The sequence below is a fragment of the Tachysurus fulvidraco genome, chromosome 19, assembly GCF_022655615.1.
Source record: "Tachysurus fulvidraco isolate hzauxx_2018 chromosome 19, HZAU_PFXX_2.0, whole genome shotgun sequence".
In the NCBI taxonomy this organism is placed as follows: domain Eukaryota; kingdom Metazoa; phylum Chordata; class Actinopteri; order Siluriformes; family Bagridae; genus Tachysurus; species Tachysurus fulvidraco.
In genome coordinates, this window is record NC_062536.1 from 10,133,023 (window position 1) to 10,151,791 (window position 18,769).

The 18,769-nt window shown below is 36.7% G+C and overlaps 1 protein-coding gene across 1 annotated transcript; it reads right to left on the reverse strand.

The window, feature by feature from the left end:
- Window positions 1–12,977: 12,977 nt before the first annotated feature.
- On the reverse strand, window positions 12,978–18,514 carry kcna1b (potassium voltage-gated channel, shaker-related subfamily, member 1b). Its single transcript, XM_027151177.2, has 2 exons — window positions 17,696–18,514; window positions 12,978–17,234 (listed from the first exon to the last, which is right to left on the reverse strand). Exon 2 carries the CDS (start codon window positions 17,025–17,027, stop codon window positions 15,546–15,548), a length of 1,482 nt encoding a protein of 493 aa, XP_027006978.1. The 5' UTR covers window positions 17,028–17,234; window positions 17,696–18,514; the 3' UTR covers window positions 12,978–15,545.
- Window positions 18,515–18,769: the final 255 nt, after the last annotated feature.

Genomic DNA, 18,769 nt, shown 5'->3' on the forward strand with positions numbered 1-18,769 from the left:
GAATCTTCTTCTTCTTCTTCTTCTTCTTCTTCTTCTTCTTCTTCTTCTTCTTCTTCTTCTTCTTCTTCTTCTTCTTCTTCTCCCACTTTCTGCTTTTCCCGTTAGGGGTCGCCACAGAAAATAATCTGTTTCCATCCTCTACTCTCACACTAATTACATTCATGCCCTCTTTTAACACATCCATATATCTCCTCTTTGTCCTTCCTCTTGACCTCTTACCTGGCAGCTCCATCTCCACCATATTTCTACCAATATAACCATCTCCCTCCTCTGTACATGTCCAAACCTTCTCAACCTATCCTCTCTGACCTTGTCCCCAAAACAGTCAACCCGAGCTGTCCTTCTGATGTGCTCGTTCCTAATCCCGATGGAGTAAAGAATAATGATAATAAAAAACAGTTAGCATAAAAGCGGATATACAAAAAGGTGTTGTCTGTTTTTTCTAATACAGTGGGGTCAATTCCAATTTGTTCATCTCTGCTCTAATTCATGGATACCCTAAACATGTAGAGAGAGTGAGGTGAGAGATACAGAGACAGGAAGTCAAAATACATACAAAGATCTAACACTTAATAAGGAGAACATAGCTGTTCTTCATTTTATACTGTATGTAAATGAAGCGAACAAGTCAGTAGAAGTGCATTATGAATACGGAGAGGCAATAACACATTGTTCAGCTTGAGCACACCTTGTCCAAAGGAGGGAAACATTTTTATCCCCGTTTTTTTAACCCACAATGGGGCAGATGTACGGAAATGGAAGGAGGATGTGGAACATTTTGACCCTGTGATGTGCTGAAGGTGATTAGCTTTAAAATAAAAGAGAGAAATAGAGAGGCCAGGTAGTCAGTATATCCAGTATATAGGACACTTTTAATAGTGCTCCTATTAATGTTCTGGTTCTTCATGCCACTTTTGAGACCAGAACATTTGAATAATGCTCACCAACTTTTGCCAATCTGAGCTGAAATACATGACCCTGTGTATTTCTTGCTTTGCTGTGAAGGAAAACGTAAAGTTCATAATTTGTTTGACTGCTGTATGTTCTTTAGTACTGAAACACAGGTAGACACAAACACAGAGGTATTTCATGACTCATTCACTTTAAAACACTGGTACAGTACAGTCTGTCCAAAACTCCACTTTGCTCATTCAGGCAATGAAATTTTTTAAGAACAGCAAAATGTCATTGCACTTTTCTCATGCACTTTAACTCTGTAAATTTCAAAATAGAACATGAATTCGGTTTATAAAAACATAGGGGAGTGTCACATCACAGCAATCCACAAACTCCACTTCCCACCAAACACCGCAGATGACAAACATGGATCCCAAGGACTACACTAATCAGAACACACACTCACACAGATACACACACACTTACCAACTCTCAGTCACCAAGCTACTGATTGTTTAATCAGCCTCATACACTCAGCACTGTTGAGGACTTTCATTCATTCAATTCACTGTGAAGTATTTGCTATATTGTTCATGCTCTCACACTTATGACCCCTTATAATGCACTTCGTTACCTTGCCTCACCCACGCTGTTTTGTTTGCTGATCGCCTGACCTGTGCCTGTTGACTGACAACGATTCTTCCTGCTGTTTTGGATTGTTTGCTTTTGTGACATTAAAGCTTGCTCACCTGTATTTGCATCTGCCTTTGTGAGTTTTTCGTGACACGGAGCATGCTGTTGTTGGAGAGTAAACAAGCTGAAATATTGTTAATTCCATACAACAGCATGTCCTGAAATGTTTTATACGTCTTACAACACATCAAGTTGCTAGTGACAATGATTATAATGACGTATTTATTAAAAAAGGCACATTATTTTGGAACATTTATATTTGTATTTAATGTTGTGCAATATTTGCAAGCTAATTATTAATAATGTAGCTTACAGTTCTTTCCATCATTGTTTAAATCAGTATGTAGCAGGTTTTTTTGTGTACTGTATATGCAAAGCATCCACAAACCATAACTCTTCCAATCTCCATGTTTCACAGTTGCTATGAGGTTCTTTTGCTGAAATGCTGTATTTGGTTTTTGCCAAACAAGCCCTCTGTCATGTTCTCCAAATAATTCAAATTTAGACTCATCTGTTTAAAGCACATTATTCCAGAAGTCTTGGCCTTTGCCTCTGTATTCCTTGGCATACTTCAGTCTTGCCCTCATGTTTTTCTTAGACAGCAAAGGTGCCCTCTTTGCACACCTCCATACAGTAATTTAAGTTGTGCAGACTCTTTCTGATTGTAGATTCATACACTTTGAGATCAACTGTAGTAAGAGCTTGCTGTAGGACCTGGGATGATATTTTAAGGATTTTGGGGACTTCTTTAAGCATCTTTCCTGACCGGAACTTGTAAATGATTATCGGACAGTGGAATGGCTATCTTCTTGCCTCGGAGAGCTCTTTGCATCTAACAATGGTGATACATCTCACTTCAACAATTAAGAGCAAACCAAAATAAATATCTGAGGTTTAAATAAGGCAAGTCTCCTTCAAAATGCTCTGTAACCATGTTCAAATAATTTGCACCTGATGCGATACACCTGTAGGTGATTTTATACATTTTAAGTACAAATAAATGTGGGGTTTCCTGACTTGATTCCTCACAAGAGATTTTTTTAAACTTAAATTTAATAGATCATTTAAAAACACTTTTCCTTGGTTCTATTTGTTTAGTTATATTACTTGAATTTTCCAATATTGTTAAAATGAAGATCAAATGACCATATGTTTTAATATTTAAAAAAACACAGCATATATATCCATTACATGATACTGAAATGTTAACACTGATATGAGAGTGACAAATAAATATGCAAGCCTTGCAAGATATTATTGTTATTATTATTAGAATTAGAGTGTTATTAGTTATGAAATGTTCTGTTGAGCTGTAATAAATAAAGTCTGTGTCATGTGCTGTGTACTGCATGTGATGAAAATGTTGCATGATAAAAATATCTGGCAGTAATGCTGTTTGAACATTCTCACTTCATTATTTGTGTGACATGCAGGATAAAGTTCTTTTAGTTCTTTTTTGTTCTTTTAGTCTGACTAGATGATAAAGAAGTCTGGAGACAACCTACTGTAGATTGGGCAGTGGAAAATAAAACCAGAGCTGTGTGTGTGTGTGTGTGTGTGTGTGTGTGTGTGTGTGTGTGTGTGTGTGTGTGTGTGTGTGTGTGTGTGTGTGTGTGTGTGTGTGTGCGCGTGCGTACGTGTGTGTGTGCATGCGTGTGTACGTGTGTGTGTGTGTGTGTGTGTGTGTGTATGTAAGAGAGAGAGAGAGAGAGAGAGAGAGAGAGAGAGAGAGAGAGAGAGAGAGAGAGAGAGAGAGAGAGAGAGAGAGAGTTTTGTTGAAAGAAGTTATTAGATAATGGTTTTTGAAATCCATTAAAACTTACTTATCCACCACATGGTTATTTTTGGGTTTTTTTGACAACAGCAATGTAACTTTTCCAGAAGCTTCCAAAAGAAGAGACGTACTATATAATTGTTGTCATTCAAAGGGTTGTGACCTGACAATCCTCTCATGTAGTCTCACACACAAGGTAACAGTATACTTCCATATGCCCTCTGCCAAGAGAGAGGTAGGGTTGCACTGCTGGAATCACAGTCTGCCAAGTGATATATAGCTTCAACACATACTGCATGCTGACATGCTGTTATAAATATTGCTGATGTGAATGGTTGTATCTTGTCTGGCTGAAAATAGGCAGCATGAAATACAATTGTATTGTATAGACATTTCTGTCTGCTTCCTGCCATCTGTTGAATAATTTTCAAGTGAGATCTAAAGAGTGAAGAGTGCATTATAAGAGTGAATAAGCTGAATGGAGCATGTACTGTAACTGACCTATCATGCTGAATTAAATGAAACTCATCAGAACACGAACTCTCCTGGAAGATGTCCATTTGCTTATTTGCAGTGTGTGTGTGTGTGTGTGTGTGTGTGTGTGTGTGTGTGTGTGTGTGTGTGTGTGTGTGTGTAGGTGTGTGTGTGTGTGTGTGTGTGTGTGTGTGTGTGTGTGTGTGTGTGTGTGTGTGTGTGTGTGTGTGTGTGTGTGTGTGTGTGTGTGTGTGTGTGTGTGTGTGTGTGTGTGTGTGTGTGTGTGTGTGTGTGTGTGTGTGTGTGCATTGAGTGAAAAGGGAAAAAATCCCCTTTAAAAAGGGAAGGAAAAAGTAGAAAAACCCATTTAAAAATTTTATTCCATTTTCACTAAAAGACACAATGCTGAGACGAACTTTTACATTATTTTAATCTACATTTGTAAAAACAGTACTTTTAAGCTTACAATGGCTTTTTAGGATGTTTTCTAGAATTCAAACATTTTAACTTTTACTTTAACTGTGGAATGACAGGACAATCTTTTTTAAGGTTACTTTTTCCGTTAACCTTTGACTAGTGGATTGATATTGATAATACTTAAAACTTAAACTTTTAAAACTTGAAACTGATAAAAGAATCACTGTTGCAGAGAAAAAGCTTAAACAGAAAAAAACAGTAACCTGGATACAATAACCTGTTATCCAAAGATCAAGAATTTAAACCCAGTGAAGCCACAGCCATCTGTGGCCAAGACAGTGAAAGAAAGAGAACTGTTTGATGTGTGGAGATTGTTAATGAATAAATTTGGAAATTAGGAAAAATTCCAATAGAAAAGGGTGTATATATATATATATATATATATATATATATATATAAATATTTTCTTTTGTCAAGATGAACTGCCATCCCATCCAGGGTGAATTCCTGCCCATTCCAAGCTCTGCATAAACTTCCATCCTGACCAGGATAAAGAGGGTGGTGAAATTTATTTATCTATCTATCTATCTATCTATCTATCTATCTATCTATCTATCTATCTATCTATCTATCTATCTATCTATCTATCTATCTATCTATCTATCTATCTATCTATCTATTTATTTATTTATTTATTTATTTATTTACATTTGCATAGCTTACTTGCATTCATAAGTACATTTCTGCAAATGTATGATTTATACCTGCTTTTCCCTGACTGCCCTGCTTGTGAAAATCGTGGAAACCATCCTCTTTGGCATGGATCAGTTCTCTGATACCAATGGTTTTCAGTGCAAGTTTCTTTCAGAATACAGATCCTGACTATATTTAGACAAAGACAGAAGAGAAAGAGCAAAAAGTCTACTTCACAAAGGCTTAAGTTTCATCCAGATCAACTTACTGATTTTCACTCAAACAACATTGCCATGAAGCATTTCTAAGTAATTGAACAGGCCGTGGGCATTATGCAACCAGCCCACGAGTGGGCCGTCAGAGCCAGAAGAGGAGAGGAAAGGAGAGGAGAAGTGGACTGAGGGGGGTGCTGCTAGTAGGCAGGATGGTGGGGGTTAACAGTGCTTGGGAATGTGTAGGAGGATAGATGTGGAGTGTGAGTGAGCAAGAGAAAAAAGACATGAACAAGTGATACAGTAGGTTTTGGGTTAGCAGTCAGTACATATTCCAGCACTATGATGAAATCTGTTGAAATGTTGTTTCAGTTGTTGAAATCGTTATAGTGAGCATATTTGTGCGAAGCAGGAGGAGGAGAGGGATGAGCCATGGAGTGCAGGTACACCCAAAATCACATGGATATGCCTCTGTTTTGTTTTAGCAATCATGCTTAAAGGTGTTTAGGATCATTAATTTTCTTCCTTCATCTATAAAATATGGTCTAAATAGGGGAACAGTTTGTAAACTGTTGAGCTGCTGCCAAAAGACTGCCCAGTGTGTGAACATATGTTGGCATAAAAGATACCTCAAAATTTTTAGTCATGCTTGTGTAGAGCAGCCAAAAGCTCCCCACATCCTGCCATGCACAGCGTGCAACACTGACGTCCCACAATGCAAAGGGTGAGGATCATGGCAGCTCTCAGCTGTGCCTCTGCTTGCTGTTGTGTACATCTATATGTACATGTGTATGTATTTTCCTCCTTGTTCTTTCCTAGCAGCATAAATTCTCTATTTTCAGTGACTTTCACTCTGTATTTTTCACTTTCCTCTTTTTGTGGCTGCCTTTCCATGCTTTTTTATTTGCATTTGCATTTTCTCTCGTTCACTTTACTCCCACACTAACACCACATGTACAATGCCTGAGGCTCAAATAAACCATCCTTTTCTGGCTCTTCATAAAACATCTGGATGCATACATAGAAAGTGCTCACATTTTGGAAACAAGCAAAAATTCTATAATGATTTTGCCTCAACAATCTCACATGTACTTAGACATGACATATTTATGGTTGTATCATAATTTGCAATCTGGAATTTATATTTTTATGGTAGAATAGCAAAACACTGAAGTTCAGTGTCATCATTACGAGAGACTTAATTATGTCTTACACCAAAACATCACTCTTTATTATTGCTGTTGAATAGGAAGTGTGCCAGTACTCATACTACACTCCATTAAATTGAAAATCAAGTGAGCATATAATCAATCCTGGCAGTATCTAGAGTCATAATTGAATCTGTTTAGTTATGAAAACATAATAAATATAAATAAATTGGGTTTGGTTCTAATTTTTACAGTAACAGAAAATTCACAGGAAGATGCTCCACATAATCTATGCCTACTAATAAATAATTTTTTGTCAGCACACTTTGACAGTATGTTTTCTCATAGAAAACTTTTTGCTTCTTAGTAACATGACAAGCGGCCTTTCTTTCCTTTGTAACATCAAAAGAGGGGAAAAAATTAAAAGGCTGGTATGGGAATGACTGATGTTGTTACTATTACTTAAGTGTTAACTTGTTTTACATATTTAATGTAATACGACATTAATATTAAACAATTATTATAAAAAGAGTTGCAAGCCATTTATTAACAACTAAAACAAACCAATGGCAAAGTGCTGTGGTATAAGAGGAATAACATATTTTAGGAAAGGAGAATAATCTACTTCAGTGTGCTAGCGGTTTGGATTCGTTTCCAGTAAGAGCACATCCTGTTGTGTGCTATACCTGAATTTACAGTAGATGAACTGGAATTCAGTTAAAGCTGATTATTCAGTAATTATTTCGAAGCATATGGTGTGTAATTAAAAGAGGGAAGAATTTAAGTCTGGACTGCTAACAGATCCTGGGATTTTAAGTGGTAAATCATGGGTCCCATTACTGTTCTCAAGGGACTTATCTAAGATTTTATCAACACCCCAAATCCATCCATGAATAAAACATTGTGACTCGCTTCCCACATGCTCTCTCGTCTTGCTTTTTGGATGCCACACTGTGAAGTGTCTCTGTGGGGAAGGAACTTGTGTCAAATGTTCTTGATGCTTAATTTATGACCAGCATTAAAATTCCCACTTATCTGTTGGAATCCTGTTTGATTTGGTTGTTAATGTCCAGACTTAGTGGCATGGGATGTCATCTTAAAATCTAAGAGACATAAAAGGTTATGCACAGTAGGAATCCTTTTGAATCTGATCATTCCATGTTACATGTCATGTGGTTTATGTGATTTTTGTTTACTGATGCTTAAAGATGAGTTTTAGATCGAAGAGTTATGATTAAGGTTTGTGTTATACTGTAACAAAGAAACCTATAATAATATGACTTAAGTAGAATAAAATAGTTATTATGTTGTAGTAGCAATAATATATAAACTATTTATACTATTTATAAATATACACTATTTATAATCACTGTATTATTGTTATATAATGAGTTTCACTTTAATTATGTAGAGATAAAAATATCAAAAAATTATTTTACACTGGTTATTTATTATTAACAGTAGTACTACTATTATTTGTAGTAGCAGTAATGCTTTTACAGTATTTAAAGATTTTGATTTGTTAATCAATTTCTTATAGTAGTAGAATCACATCTCCCATTATCAAAGCTGCTATATTTAGCGTTAAGTATCTGTTGTTATTAAATACTTAACTAATAAATAATGTCAAATGGTTGACTAAAAAGTCAGAAATTAGTTAAATGAATCTCAAATATGAATACTGGCTACATTTTCTGTTTAAGGTTTTAACGCAATTACTCACCATTACTTACTTACATTCTGAGCAAGTTTTGCAGGACACAACAAATACCTGGGCCTATCCATGAACCTGAAGAAAGCCAAGTTCCTCTATCAGCCACCACCACAGCAGTTCTGCAGTCTGACAGCTATAAGAATATTTAATCACACGTAAATGTAAATGTGTTTTGTAGACCTAGGAGACCACATGTCCTGAATGCAAACACTGACTATGAAATCCACAACCACCAAAGCTATACAAGTGTGGCCCTTTCCAAACTGAGTCTTTGAAAATGATGACCTCAAAGTTCAACCCAACTCCTACCTTATCTTTCACAAAGCTGTCTTTCTTCCCACCCTTGTGTATGAAGCATAAAATGGACCACCTACATGAGACATTTGCAAGTACTTGGATGTAGTGACCATATTATTGTTATTTCAGATCACTGATAGCTAGTTGTAATGTTTGATATTATTCTAAAATCTATCACTAGATTGACAACTTTTAGGGCTGAGCAGTCCATTATATCATGAGGTCTCAATGATTATATAAGAGATTCTGTGGCAAACTATCAGACACTTCACTTAAAGATATTTATGCGGATGGATTCACGATTTATTTTTTTTTAATGCTGTTTCATGTTTGTGATACCCTATTGGGTCCATGTCATGTTTCCTCTAAATACCACATGTCATAAACTGCTGTAACCCTATTAAATAAAAACCCTCATCTACCCTTCTATAATTCTGTGTTGTATGTTCTTTGTTTGGACCAAATGTGCTTAGGCTATCCAATAATAATAATAATAATAATAATAATAATAATAATAATAATAATAATAATAATAATAATAATAATAATCCAATGGGATCATGATAAAGAAATTATCTACCTTTTTTGTACTCATTACATGCAATTCTCATCAGCGTACAATGGATAGTATACACCCTGATAAAGTTCTGGATGGAAAAAGTAGCTCCATGCCTCCACCACAACCATGCTGCCCAATGGGTATGTTGTTCTTTGGTCAATATGCTATTTTTTGCACAATACATACTTTTTGAAACTACAGAATTTGACCTTTATTCTTTACCTCCTCAGATCATTCAACTCATAATAACACATTTTGTCACATGGATTTTGCTGATTTAGTTGCACTTACAATTCTAGTTCACTTGATGAAGAAAAATACATACTGTAACAGCAAGAGACTGCCAAGGCTGATTGTTACTGGTACTAATTAACATGTAGTGTTTGTGATTATTAAATTGTAGTAGTTGCAATTGGCAGTAAAACTGTCTGAAATTGGTGCGTTTAAAATTATGCTTTCAAAATGGGAATCTAAAAACATCATATGCTTTCATTTCAAGATTTCAAGTGGTTACAGTCATGTTGCTAGGCAACTAGGTGGTATAGACGCCAAAACGTGGACTCTTGTAGACTCATACAAACAATGTAGGGACATAGTTACACTAAGAAAAGTCAATGTCTTTCTCTGATATATTGGCATATGAGAAAAAATAAATAAATAAAAACAACAGAATGAATTATGACAATTAAAGTTCGATATATATGTCTTTAAACACATACATAAACTTTCCCTTAAGCATAAAAACCAGGGGATAATTTATCTCTTTTTTTTTCAATATACTTTACACTATGTTTGATCAGCTTGGCAGAATTTGCCTTTCTATCTGCTCATAATTACCAGCTGGGTCACAATTACATTGGCCCATCATCAGCTGCATGTCAACATATGTTACTGTGACTGAGAGACAAGACAAAAACTGTTTAATCTTTCCACATATCCAGTAACAATCACCGATGAAGATCACTACAAGAAGGTGGAGGCTGATGTTGCCAAAGTGATGGGAATTTGTAATATATTGCAAGCTACATTTCTTGGTAACAAGCTAAAAACCAGCCATGTACACTAAGGGTATAGTAGATGATAACTGAAAGGCTAGTGACCACAAACTGTTTATTAAAAATAAAATATTAATAACAATACTTAAAACATCCATTTTATTGATATGAATATTGGTTATTATTATTATTATTATTATTATTATTATTGTTATTGTTATTGTTATTGTTATTGTTATTGTTATTATTATTATTATTATTATTTATTTGTCATTTATTAACTAATATTTATTATTTTATTTGTATTTATACATTATTTTTAACATTAATTAAATCTTATGTGAAGAATAACATTTTGAGTACAAGAACCGTGGTTAGTGGTTAGCACCTTCGCCTCACACCTCCACGTTCGGGGTTCGATTCCCGCCTCCGCCTTGTGCGTGCGGAGTTTGCATGTTCTCCCCGTGCCTCGGGGGTTTCCTCCGGGTACTCCGGTTTCCTCCCCCGGTCCAAAGACATGCATGGTAGGTTGATTGGCATCTCTGGAAAATTGTCCGTAGTGTGTGCGTGTGTGTGAGTGAATGAGTGTGTGTGTGCCCTGCGATGGGTTGGCACTCCGTCCAGGGTGTATCCTGCCTTGAAGCCCGATGACGCCTGAGATAGGCACACGCTCCCCGTGACCCGAGGTAGTTCGGTTAAGCGGTAGAAAATGAGTGATATGAGAGTGAATACAAGAACCATTACCATACTTGGAGAGAGAAAAAGTCCATTCAAAAATATATTTAATAAAATTTTATTTATCTACTTGTAAAAAAAAGGCTCTTATTTTGAGCCTTATCTATTTTGGGTATTTGAAGCAATATAGACTCATTAACAGTGCTTATTGGACATACTGATTACACATAAGGATGATGAAAATATGGATGCAATTATTTACATTTCATATTAATTTTAGTCACTTAATAGGCAGACACATACAGAGCTACTTACAAAACAAAGAATTTTGTATATTCAATAACAGTACAAAAGACAATCCATGGTAAAATGGACAATTTCAAAACTATAGATAAAAACTTATTAGTAACAAAAAGGATAATTTGTAGGGTTAAAATGCACTTTTATCAATGAACAGACTGGCGAACAGTATGGTGGTGAAGGTCAACTTTTTAATGAACATACAGATGCATTGAGAAAGAGAGATACAGCGGGCCTTTGTCTACACTCCCTAGCTTTATTTGAACAGCTTAAAGTTTGTGTGGCTGGGTTGGAGCCCAAGCAAATCCATTCATTTGTCAACACAAGAGTCAACACCTTCAAACGCAAGAGACAAACTTTCCCAAATGGATCTATTTAGGATTCAGTTTAAAACACCAAGATTGTGATTCCACACTAAGAGAAAAATGGTAAAATCCAAAGGAATGGTAAAAGAGTTCCCAGGTGACTCCTGAAGTGCCTGATAACTACCCCTTAATAATTTAAATAAAGTTATCCAGGTATCTACAGGTTGAACTGGCAAAAGGATCCCTAGCCAAACATTTCAGCTCCTTTTTGGGGGATCTCCAGATGTTCCCAAGCAAACTGTACAAGAAGCCATCTAGGGAGCTTCCTTGTAAGGTACCCTGGCTGCACTTGATTTCGAAGATTAGTGACTATACCATGAGACTCTGGAGTCTTGAACTGACTCACCTCTCATTCAGGTAACAGTTTGTCTGCAGTTATAAGTAATACATTTGTTAATATCTGGCTTCAATAGGAATCCCAGGGTTTGATCAAATTCAGCATTTTCCCATAATCCTTTTCAGGAAAGAAAGACAATTGAGATCATATTTATAGGCATTTATATTTATTGATATAGATGTGCAATAGGATGGACATGGGAGGAACATCCTTGCATAGACCATAGACTATGCCTTCACCAGCATCATATGATGAACAGGGTGCGTGTGTGCGTGTGTGCGTGTGTGCGTGTGTGCGTGTGTGTGTGTGTGTGTGTGTGTGTGTGTGTGTTTGAGTGTGTGTGTGTGTGTGTGTGTAGTCTGTGATAAAACACCCAGCTATGTATGGGAAATAAATTTGTGTATGTACTTACAAAGATGTGATAATAATAATAATAATAATAATAATAATAATAATAATAATAATAATAATAATAATAATAATAATAATAATTTGGCATTAAATTGAAAAATAAAAACATGTGGGTGTTGATTCGGCTTGATTTTCAGTTTTTTCATCATTTTAATTATTTGAATCATGCAGTTCTTGTTTTTTTTTCCATGCAGACTATAATTAAGCAGTTAAATGAACACAAAAGCTCACCACATTAACCATTTTTAAACATAAACAGAGACATGGGTGGAATATTAAAGATTATGTCAGATAATGAATTTCAGCCCAACAATTCAATACATTTTAATTCTTTTAGACCAAATTCCACTTTGTGGTACTCTGCTTTCATGGCTCTTAGCATTTCAGAGTATGGGTCAGATGATTTTTGTGCAAGATTTCTAAAAATGAATGGGCATATATTTATTCTATGTAAAGGCAACAGGATGCATGAACATATCATGTCATTAACTATCATGTTGAGTAAAGACACCAAAGAATCCCTCTTCACTAAAGCTTACATAATAATTATTAAAGCTGATGTAGAAAAATAATATTAAACAAACAAACAAACAAAAAATAAATAAATAAACTACAGTTGGGTATAATGCAAATGAGGAAGAACAAAAAAAGGTGAGCACAGTTTTCCTCTTACAATGAATAATCAATAAACATTTTTAAAATAAAGTAATTTTTCTATATTTAAATAATTTTAGATTGTACCACATTATGAAATTTTTTTTTGGAAATTTAAATTTTGCACCATGCATTTTCTTTCTTTGCAGTTTAATTACAAAAATGCGAAATTCTAAATGCTTTTGTCATGCTTTCCACCTTTCCTGCGTAATACATAGTTTACTTATAATGCTCAGTTTTGTATGCAATTAGTTTATATATATATATATATATATATATATATATATATATATATATATATATATATATATATATATATATATAAAACATTTGAACATATATATATTTCGAATAATGCTATATGTTGAATCGTTACCAAATGCTTTAAAATATATAATGGCAGTTAAATTTCAGTCATGCTCTTCATCCAAACTGAAGAGTTAAAACAGAACTATTATTGGTCCTTGTGATTATCTGTAATGGCTTCTAAGTTAGTTCCTTCCTACAGCTTTGGCCTCTATTAAAGTTATGTATTATTATATAGAAATATATAGGGACAGTACTTTGCTTATTAAACACTTGTGCTTCCCGGGGATTAAAGAATACTGCTGCTACATTGTTTTCCTTGGTTTATAAGATCTATTTATACACTTACAGGTGACAAAGTGCTGCAGCTTTTTCTAGCAGTAACAATCTAACTCCTTCCTAACTTGGCTTCTTCCTCTGAGAAGATTAGCAAACTGCTTTTCGAAGACATGCAGCTCAGCATATCATACAGTGTAATCTCCAGTTTAGCATTATTTTTCTGGTTTACAAAGTATTTGTTATTGGTCCCCTTTAATTATCAGTTGTCGTTATATGGATAAATATACTGTTTTCTCTGTGCAGCAGGTTGCTATATTTCCAGTGTTAAAAATCTGTTGAACATTTCTTGGAAAAGGGAATACCTATGGTGCCTCAGATTATATTTTGATAGCTGATCACTTTTTAAATAGTGTCACAAACCTTTACACTATTTTGAATAAACTAGCAGATAATGGTTCTTTAACAGTTGTTTGAAAAGGCAGTGGTAGAATGCCTAGCAGGATGTTAAGCTTCTGGGATTTTAGTCCATACATGAGCACATTGAGGTAGACAGACACTAAAAAAAATAAAAATAAAAGAGATGGATGGACAGACATCCAAAAAGATGAAAAATATATATTTCTAACTCACCTCTACACAACATTTACTGTTTCTCAGATTAACTCATCGACCAGGTTTTACTGTATGTACAATGTTTGACAGGGCAAAAACAAGGATATCCCACTGGTTTTCTGAGGTCTAACAGTTTTTACTTTCCCTTGTACACCTTCTCAAGCAGATTTGATTTTAACAATCAGCAAATCATGACTTTCTGCACACTGAAGCCTTGTGATGAACCTTGTTCATTCTGAAATTTGTCATGGACTCACTTTGTTTTCCTGTGCATATTCTGACTATTATAGTACAAATCATAATCAAATTGGTCCTTGACATTGCATCATACAGTTAAAAGGAGTTGCACAGTAAAACTGATGTTATTGTACATGGAGGCACTTTTTTAAAATTCTGTCAGTAAAGGGGTTAAAGGCACTATATGCAACATATACAGAGTAATATATGTATATCTTCAAACAGCATAGATGTCAAAGCAGATACACTAAATATTTTACGTGTAAAGTTGACTGGTTAATATGTTGTGAATCTTAATTGTGTTTCAGCAGTAAAGGGTAGTTAATGAAAGCTGTACAGTGGCTTTTCAGAAGTTCACCGATTGATAAGTTGATAAGACAAGCATGAATGCATTTGTTTGACTTTTAAAGCATTGCATTGACAGATGTAGATATAGCCTAATGAATCAGCCATATACAAAAAGTTCATCTCACTGATCATCAGATACCCTGGAATCCTACAAAGACCTAATTTACGTATCTTAAAACAGTTTCCATTAATTGCCAGTTCTATAATTTGCATGGTTTTACCTCTACTGTATGTCCCATTAACTGCAGATGTAATACTATTCAGAGTGGAATGGCATTGCTAATAAATGCCATTACAATATACTCCTATATTATTTCAAAATATATTGTTAAAATTAGTATGGATCCCAGTATTAACAAGTATATACAAAAAGATCCATTATGATCTTTTTAATAATGGTGCCATGCTAAAATTATATCAAGATACATAGTACCTGAGTTGAGTAGGCCTCAAAGCTTCACTGCTCCTTCACTAACCTTACGATTAAACATTCATTTCTCAATCCATACCAGCAACAAAACATAAGCACTGCATTTTGCAAAACCAAAGTCTGAATTCTGAGGGCAATATGTAAATGAATAGAGAAAATATTGAGGTAATGATTTGAGCATGCCATGATTGATAACCGAAGAATATTTCAACATGCTTATACACTTCCAAAAGCCATGTTCTTTTTTCACATGGAATAGGATCTTATAGTAATAAGAGTTTTAGCATCTGATGGAGAAATATGAGCACTGGCAAGAAGCCATGATTTTTCCATTAATAATGAGGTGCATTGTTGTTCAGTGAGCCTTGAGATCAACTGCACCTATCACCCAAAAAAGAGACAACATATCAGAATCTGGAACTCAATCAGGAACTCAATTCCAGATGTTATAGACATAATAATCCATGTCTAGTCTACTTTCCTTCTCATCATACTGTCAGGTGGACAGAGTTTCCATTTGGAACTGTATTTCTTCTCCTTTTTTATCTACAATATCTTTATTTTCAGCAAGCATTTTAAAATTCAGTGGCTTATGAATATATTCCTTGTATTGGTAAAGCAAATACAATGCAATAATGCATTGACCTAGGCCTATATAAAGCATTCCCTTATTATTAAGTCATGTTTGTTGTTTCTTGAAAATAAAATAAAACCAGAATTACACATCGGTCAGAAGCTTGCCCTTATTCACACAGTTCTGGTTTGAGATGCAGTTCCCAGTTCTCAGGTTTGCCTCCCTAAAATTGTCAATGCTGTTATTCATGTCATCATCTGTCTCCACGTATTCCGACTTGCTTATGACAGATGAGCTGCGTCGACTGGAGTCGGAGTCAGATGCAATGTTGGGATTACTCACATTAAGGAGCTGTGCCTGCTCCTCTCCTTCTGTTTCTCTGTGGTAAAAATAGTTAAAGTTGGACACAATCACAGGGACGGGAAGTGCAATGGTGAGCACACCAGCAATGGCGCAAAGGGAACCCACAATCTTGCCACCGATGGTCACAGGGTACATATCACCGTAGCCCACGGTAGTCATTGACACCACGGCCCACCAGAATGCATCAGGAATACTGGTGAAGAAGGACTCCTTCTCTTCAGCCTCTGCAAAATACACTGCGCTAGAGAATAAGATGACACCGATGAAAAGAAAAAAGATTAAGAGGCCCAGCTCTCTCATGCTGGCTTTCAGCGTTTGCCCCAATATCTGCAGTCCTTTAGAGTGCCTTGACAATTTGAAGATCCTAAACACCCGGACAAGACGAATAACCCTGAGGATTGCCAGAGATGTGGCCTGTTCACCCGATACCTTTACTTCCTTCCCCTCTTCATCTTCAGCAAGCTCTGTGCCAAGCGTAATGAAATAGGGAATGATTGCCACTACATCTATCGTGTTCATCATGTTTTTAAAGTACGCTGCCTTGCTCGGGCAAGCAAAAAAACGTACAATCAGTTCAAATGAGAACCAAATGATGCAGAGGGTTTCCACAATAAAGAAGGGGTCTGTGAAAATGTTTGGCTTGTAGAAAAAAGTGCTGTTCCCAATAGTCTGCAAACGCCCTTGTGGATCCTCTTTGAGTTCTGGCAAGGTCTCCAAACAAAATATTACTATAGATATCAGAATGACCATTACTGACACAATTGCAATGCCTCGTGCAGGGCCTGAGCTCTCTGGGTGTTCGAACAGGAGCCATACTTGTCTCTGAAATTCATTGTCTGGCAGTGGACGCTCCTCTTCACGAATAAAGCCCTCATCCTCACGAAATTTTTCCATTGCCTCTACTCCAAGCTCATAAAATTTGATCTCTTCAGAGAACATGTCTAAAGGGACATTGACAGGTCTTCTTAACCGCCCACCTGACTGATAGTAGTAGAGGATGGCATCAAAGCTTGGCCGGTTCCTGTCGAAGAAGTATTCATTCCTTAAAGGGTCAAAGTATCGCATCCGCTTTTTGGGATTTCCCAGCAGTGTGTCTGGGAACTGGGAAAGTGTTTTGAGTTGAGTTTCAAAGCGCAGGCCTGAGATGTTGATAACAACACGCTCGCAGCACTCGTGGTCCTCATGGTCATGTTGGTACGGATCATGTGGATGCCCTGGCAGGGTTGAGGTCTCATCCATGTTATCTCCTGCCACCACAGTCATTTCTGCAGCTTAGGCTCACAATACCAGAAAAAATATTGAAGCTAGATGAGCAGACATCCAGCTCCTGTATTGTCTCTGCTCTCCACTGTTTACAACAGCTATGACACAAGCCCCATAAGAAGAGAAAACTCATATGGTTCCTTTTTACTACCAATTCGACTGCTCCCAGTTCCAGTAGACCACTGCATCATCTTCTTTCACTCACCACTCAACCGGAGAAAAACGAGACAGACAGATGGAGAGAAAGGATGGTAATTAGATATCAGAAGATATCACAGCAGAAAAAGCCTGCACTAGGTTTGCCTGGTCAGCAAATTGTTCCTTCCTGTCTAAGACAGATAATGCTTGATAAAGTAATCTCTTGGATCGTATGCAATTAAGAGGAGCGTCAGAATTTATGTGTCAGCATTTAAGTTTAAGGTTCCTGTCCACCTTCTAAGTGCAAAATTTGTAGTTTATTGCGCCTTACACTACAATGCTTAATTAGTATTATATTGAGTTGAGTTTAAAGAATATATAACGTCAAATACTGCGTTGCAGTGCTTATATAAACGCTGTAGGTGTTAATGCAGCACTGGAAATTTTACAAGCAGGTCTTATGACGTACTGATAGCTGCAGTGTGGTACTAACAAACAGTACATAGTGATGTGGGGTTTTTTTCGCTTACCTTTGGCGAGGTTTTCGGGGCTTCCTCGATACCGGGTCACTCCACCTGTGTGTGTGTGCGCGCCCTTGTGTGTGTGTGTGTGTGTGTGTGTGTGTGTGTGTGTGTGTGTGTGTGTGTGTGTGTGTGTGTGTGTGTGTGCGTGTGTGTGCGTGTGCGTGAATGTGTGCTGTCGGTGCTCCAACTTTGCAGTGCCCCCCCCCTGTTTTTTTCAATATGAATATAGCATTACTGCAGTACGCGCAGCACTATACGATTTCTTGAAATATTAATCGGCTGCTTTGTCTTCATTAACATCCAGAGGTGCTTCCCATGTTCCGTTTCAGACGCAATCCGAGTTTGCAATAACAGGCAAGTGAAGTCTTTAAAACGGGGTGTTGAAGTCATGCCGAAGGAACCGGATGGGTGCAAGATGAAGACGCGTGAAAAACGTAATGATACCAATGACAGCGTGTAGAGTGCATTTTTTCCAACGAGGCGCAGCTTCAACAGCTTTTTCCCTCTTCGGTGCAAATCAAAAAGACACAGACGTCCCGAGATGCAAAGACAAGAGACAAACACACATACACACACACACACACACACACACACACACACTCTCTCTCTCTCTCTCTCTCTCTCTCTCTCTCTCTCTCTCTCTCTCTCTCTCTCTCTCTCTCTCTCACACCCGCACACACACACTCTCTTTGGCACACAGACGCCGGCAGGCTGAAGAGAGCGAGAGAAAGGAAGGGTGGGAGGAATGAAGATTTGCAAGAGAAAAGAAGTCCATGGTGATGTTAAAGCACATTGCAGGTTTTCATACGCACACTCAGCGTGGTGAGGAAGTGAGAGAGAGGGAGAGAGAGAGAGAGAGAGAGAGAGAGAGAGAGAGAGAGAGAGAGAGAGAGAGAGAGAGGAGGGGGTTCCGACGCAATGCAGACACAAGTGCTAACACAAGTGCTTTCCACGCCACAAGCCCACAAATACTTGAGCAAGCGATGGCTTTCCTCCTCCGCGTTAAGGCCAGTTACTGTTTTTTGCAGTAAATATAAATTCAAATATATGTGTAACTCAAGCACGGAATAATCGGATCAT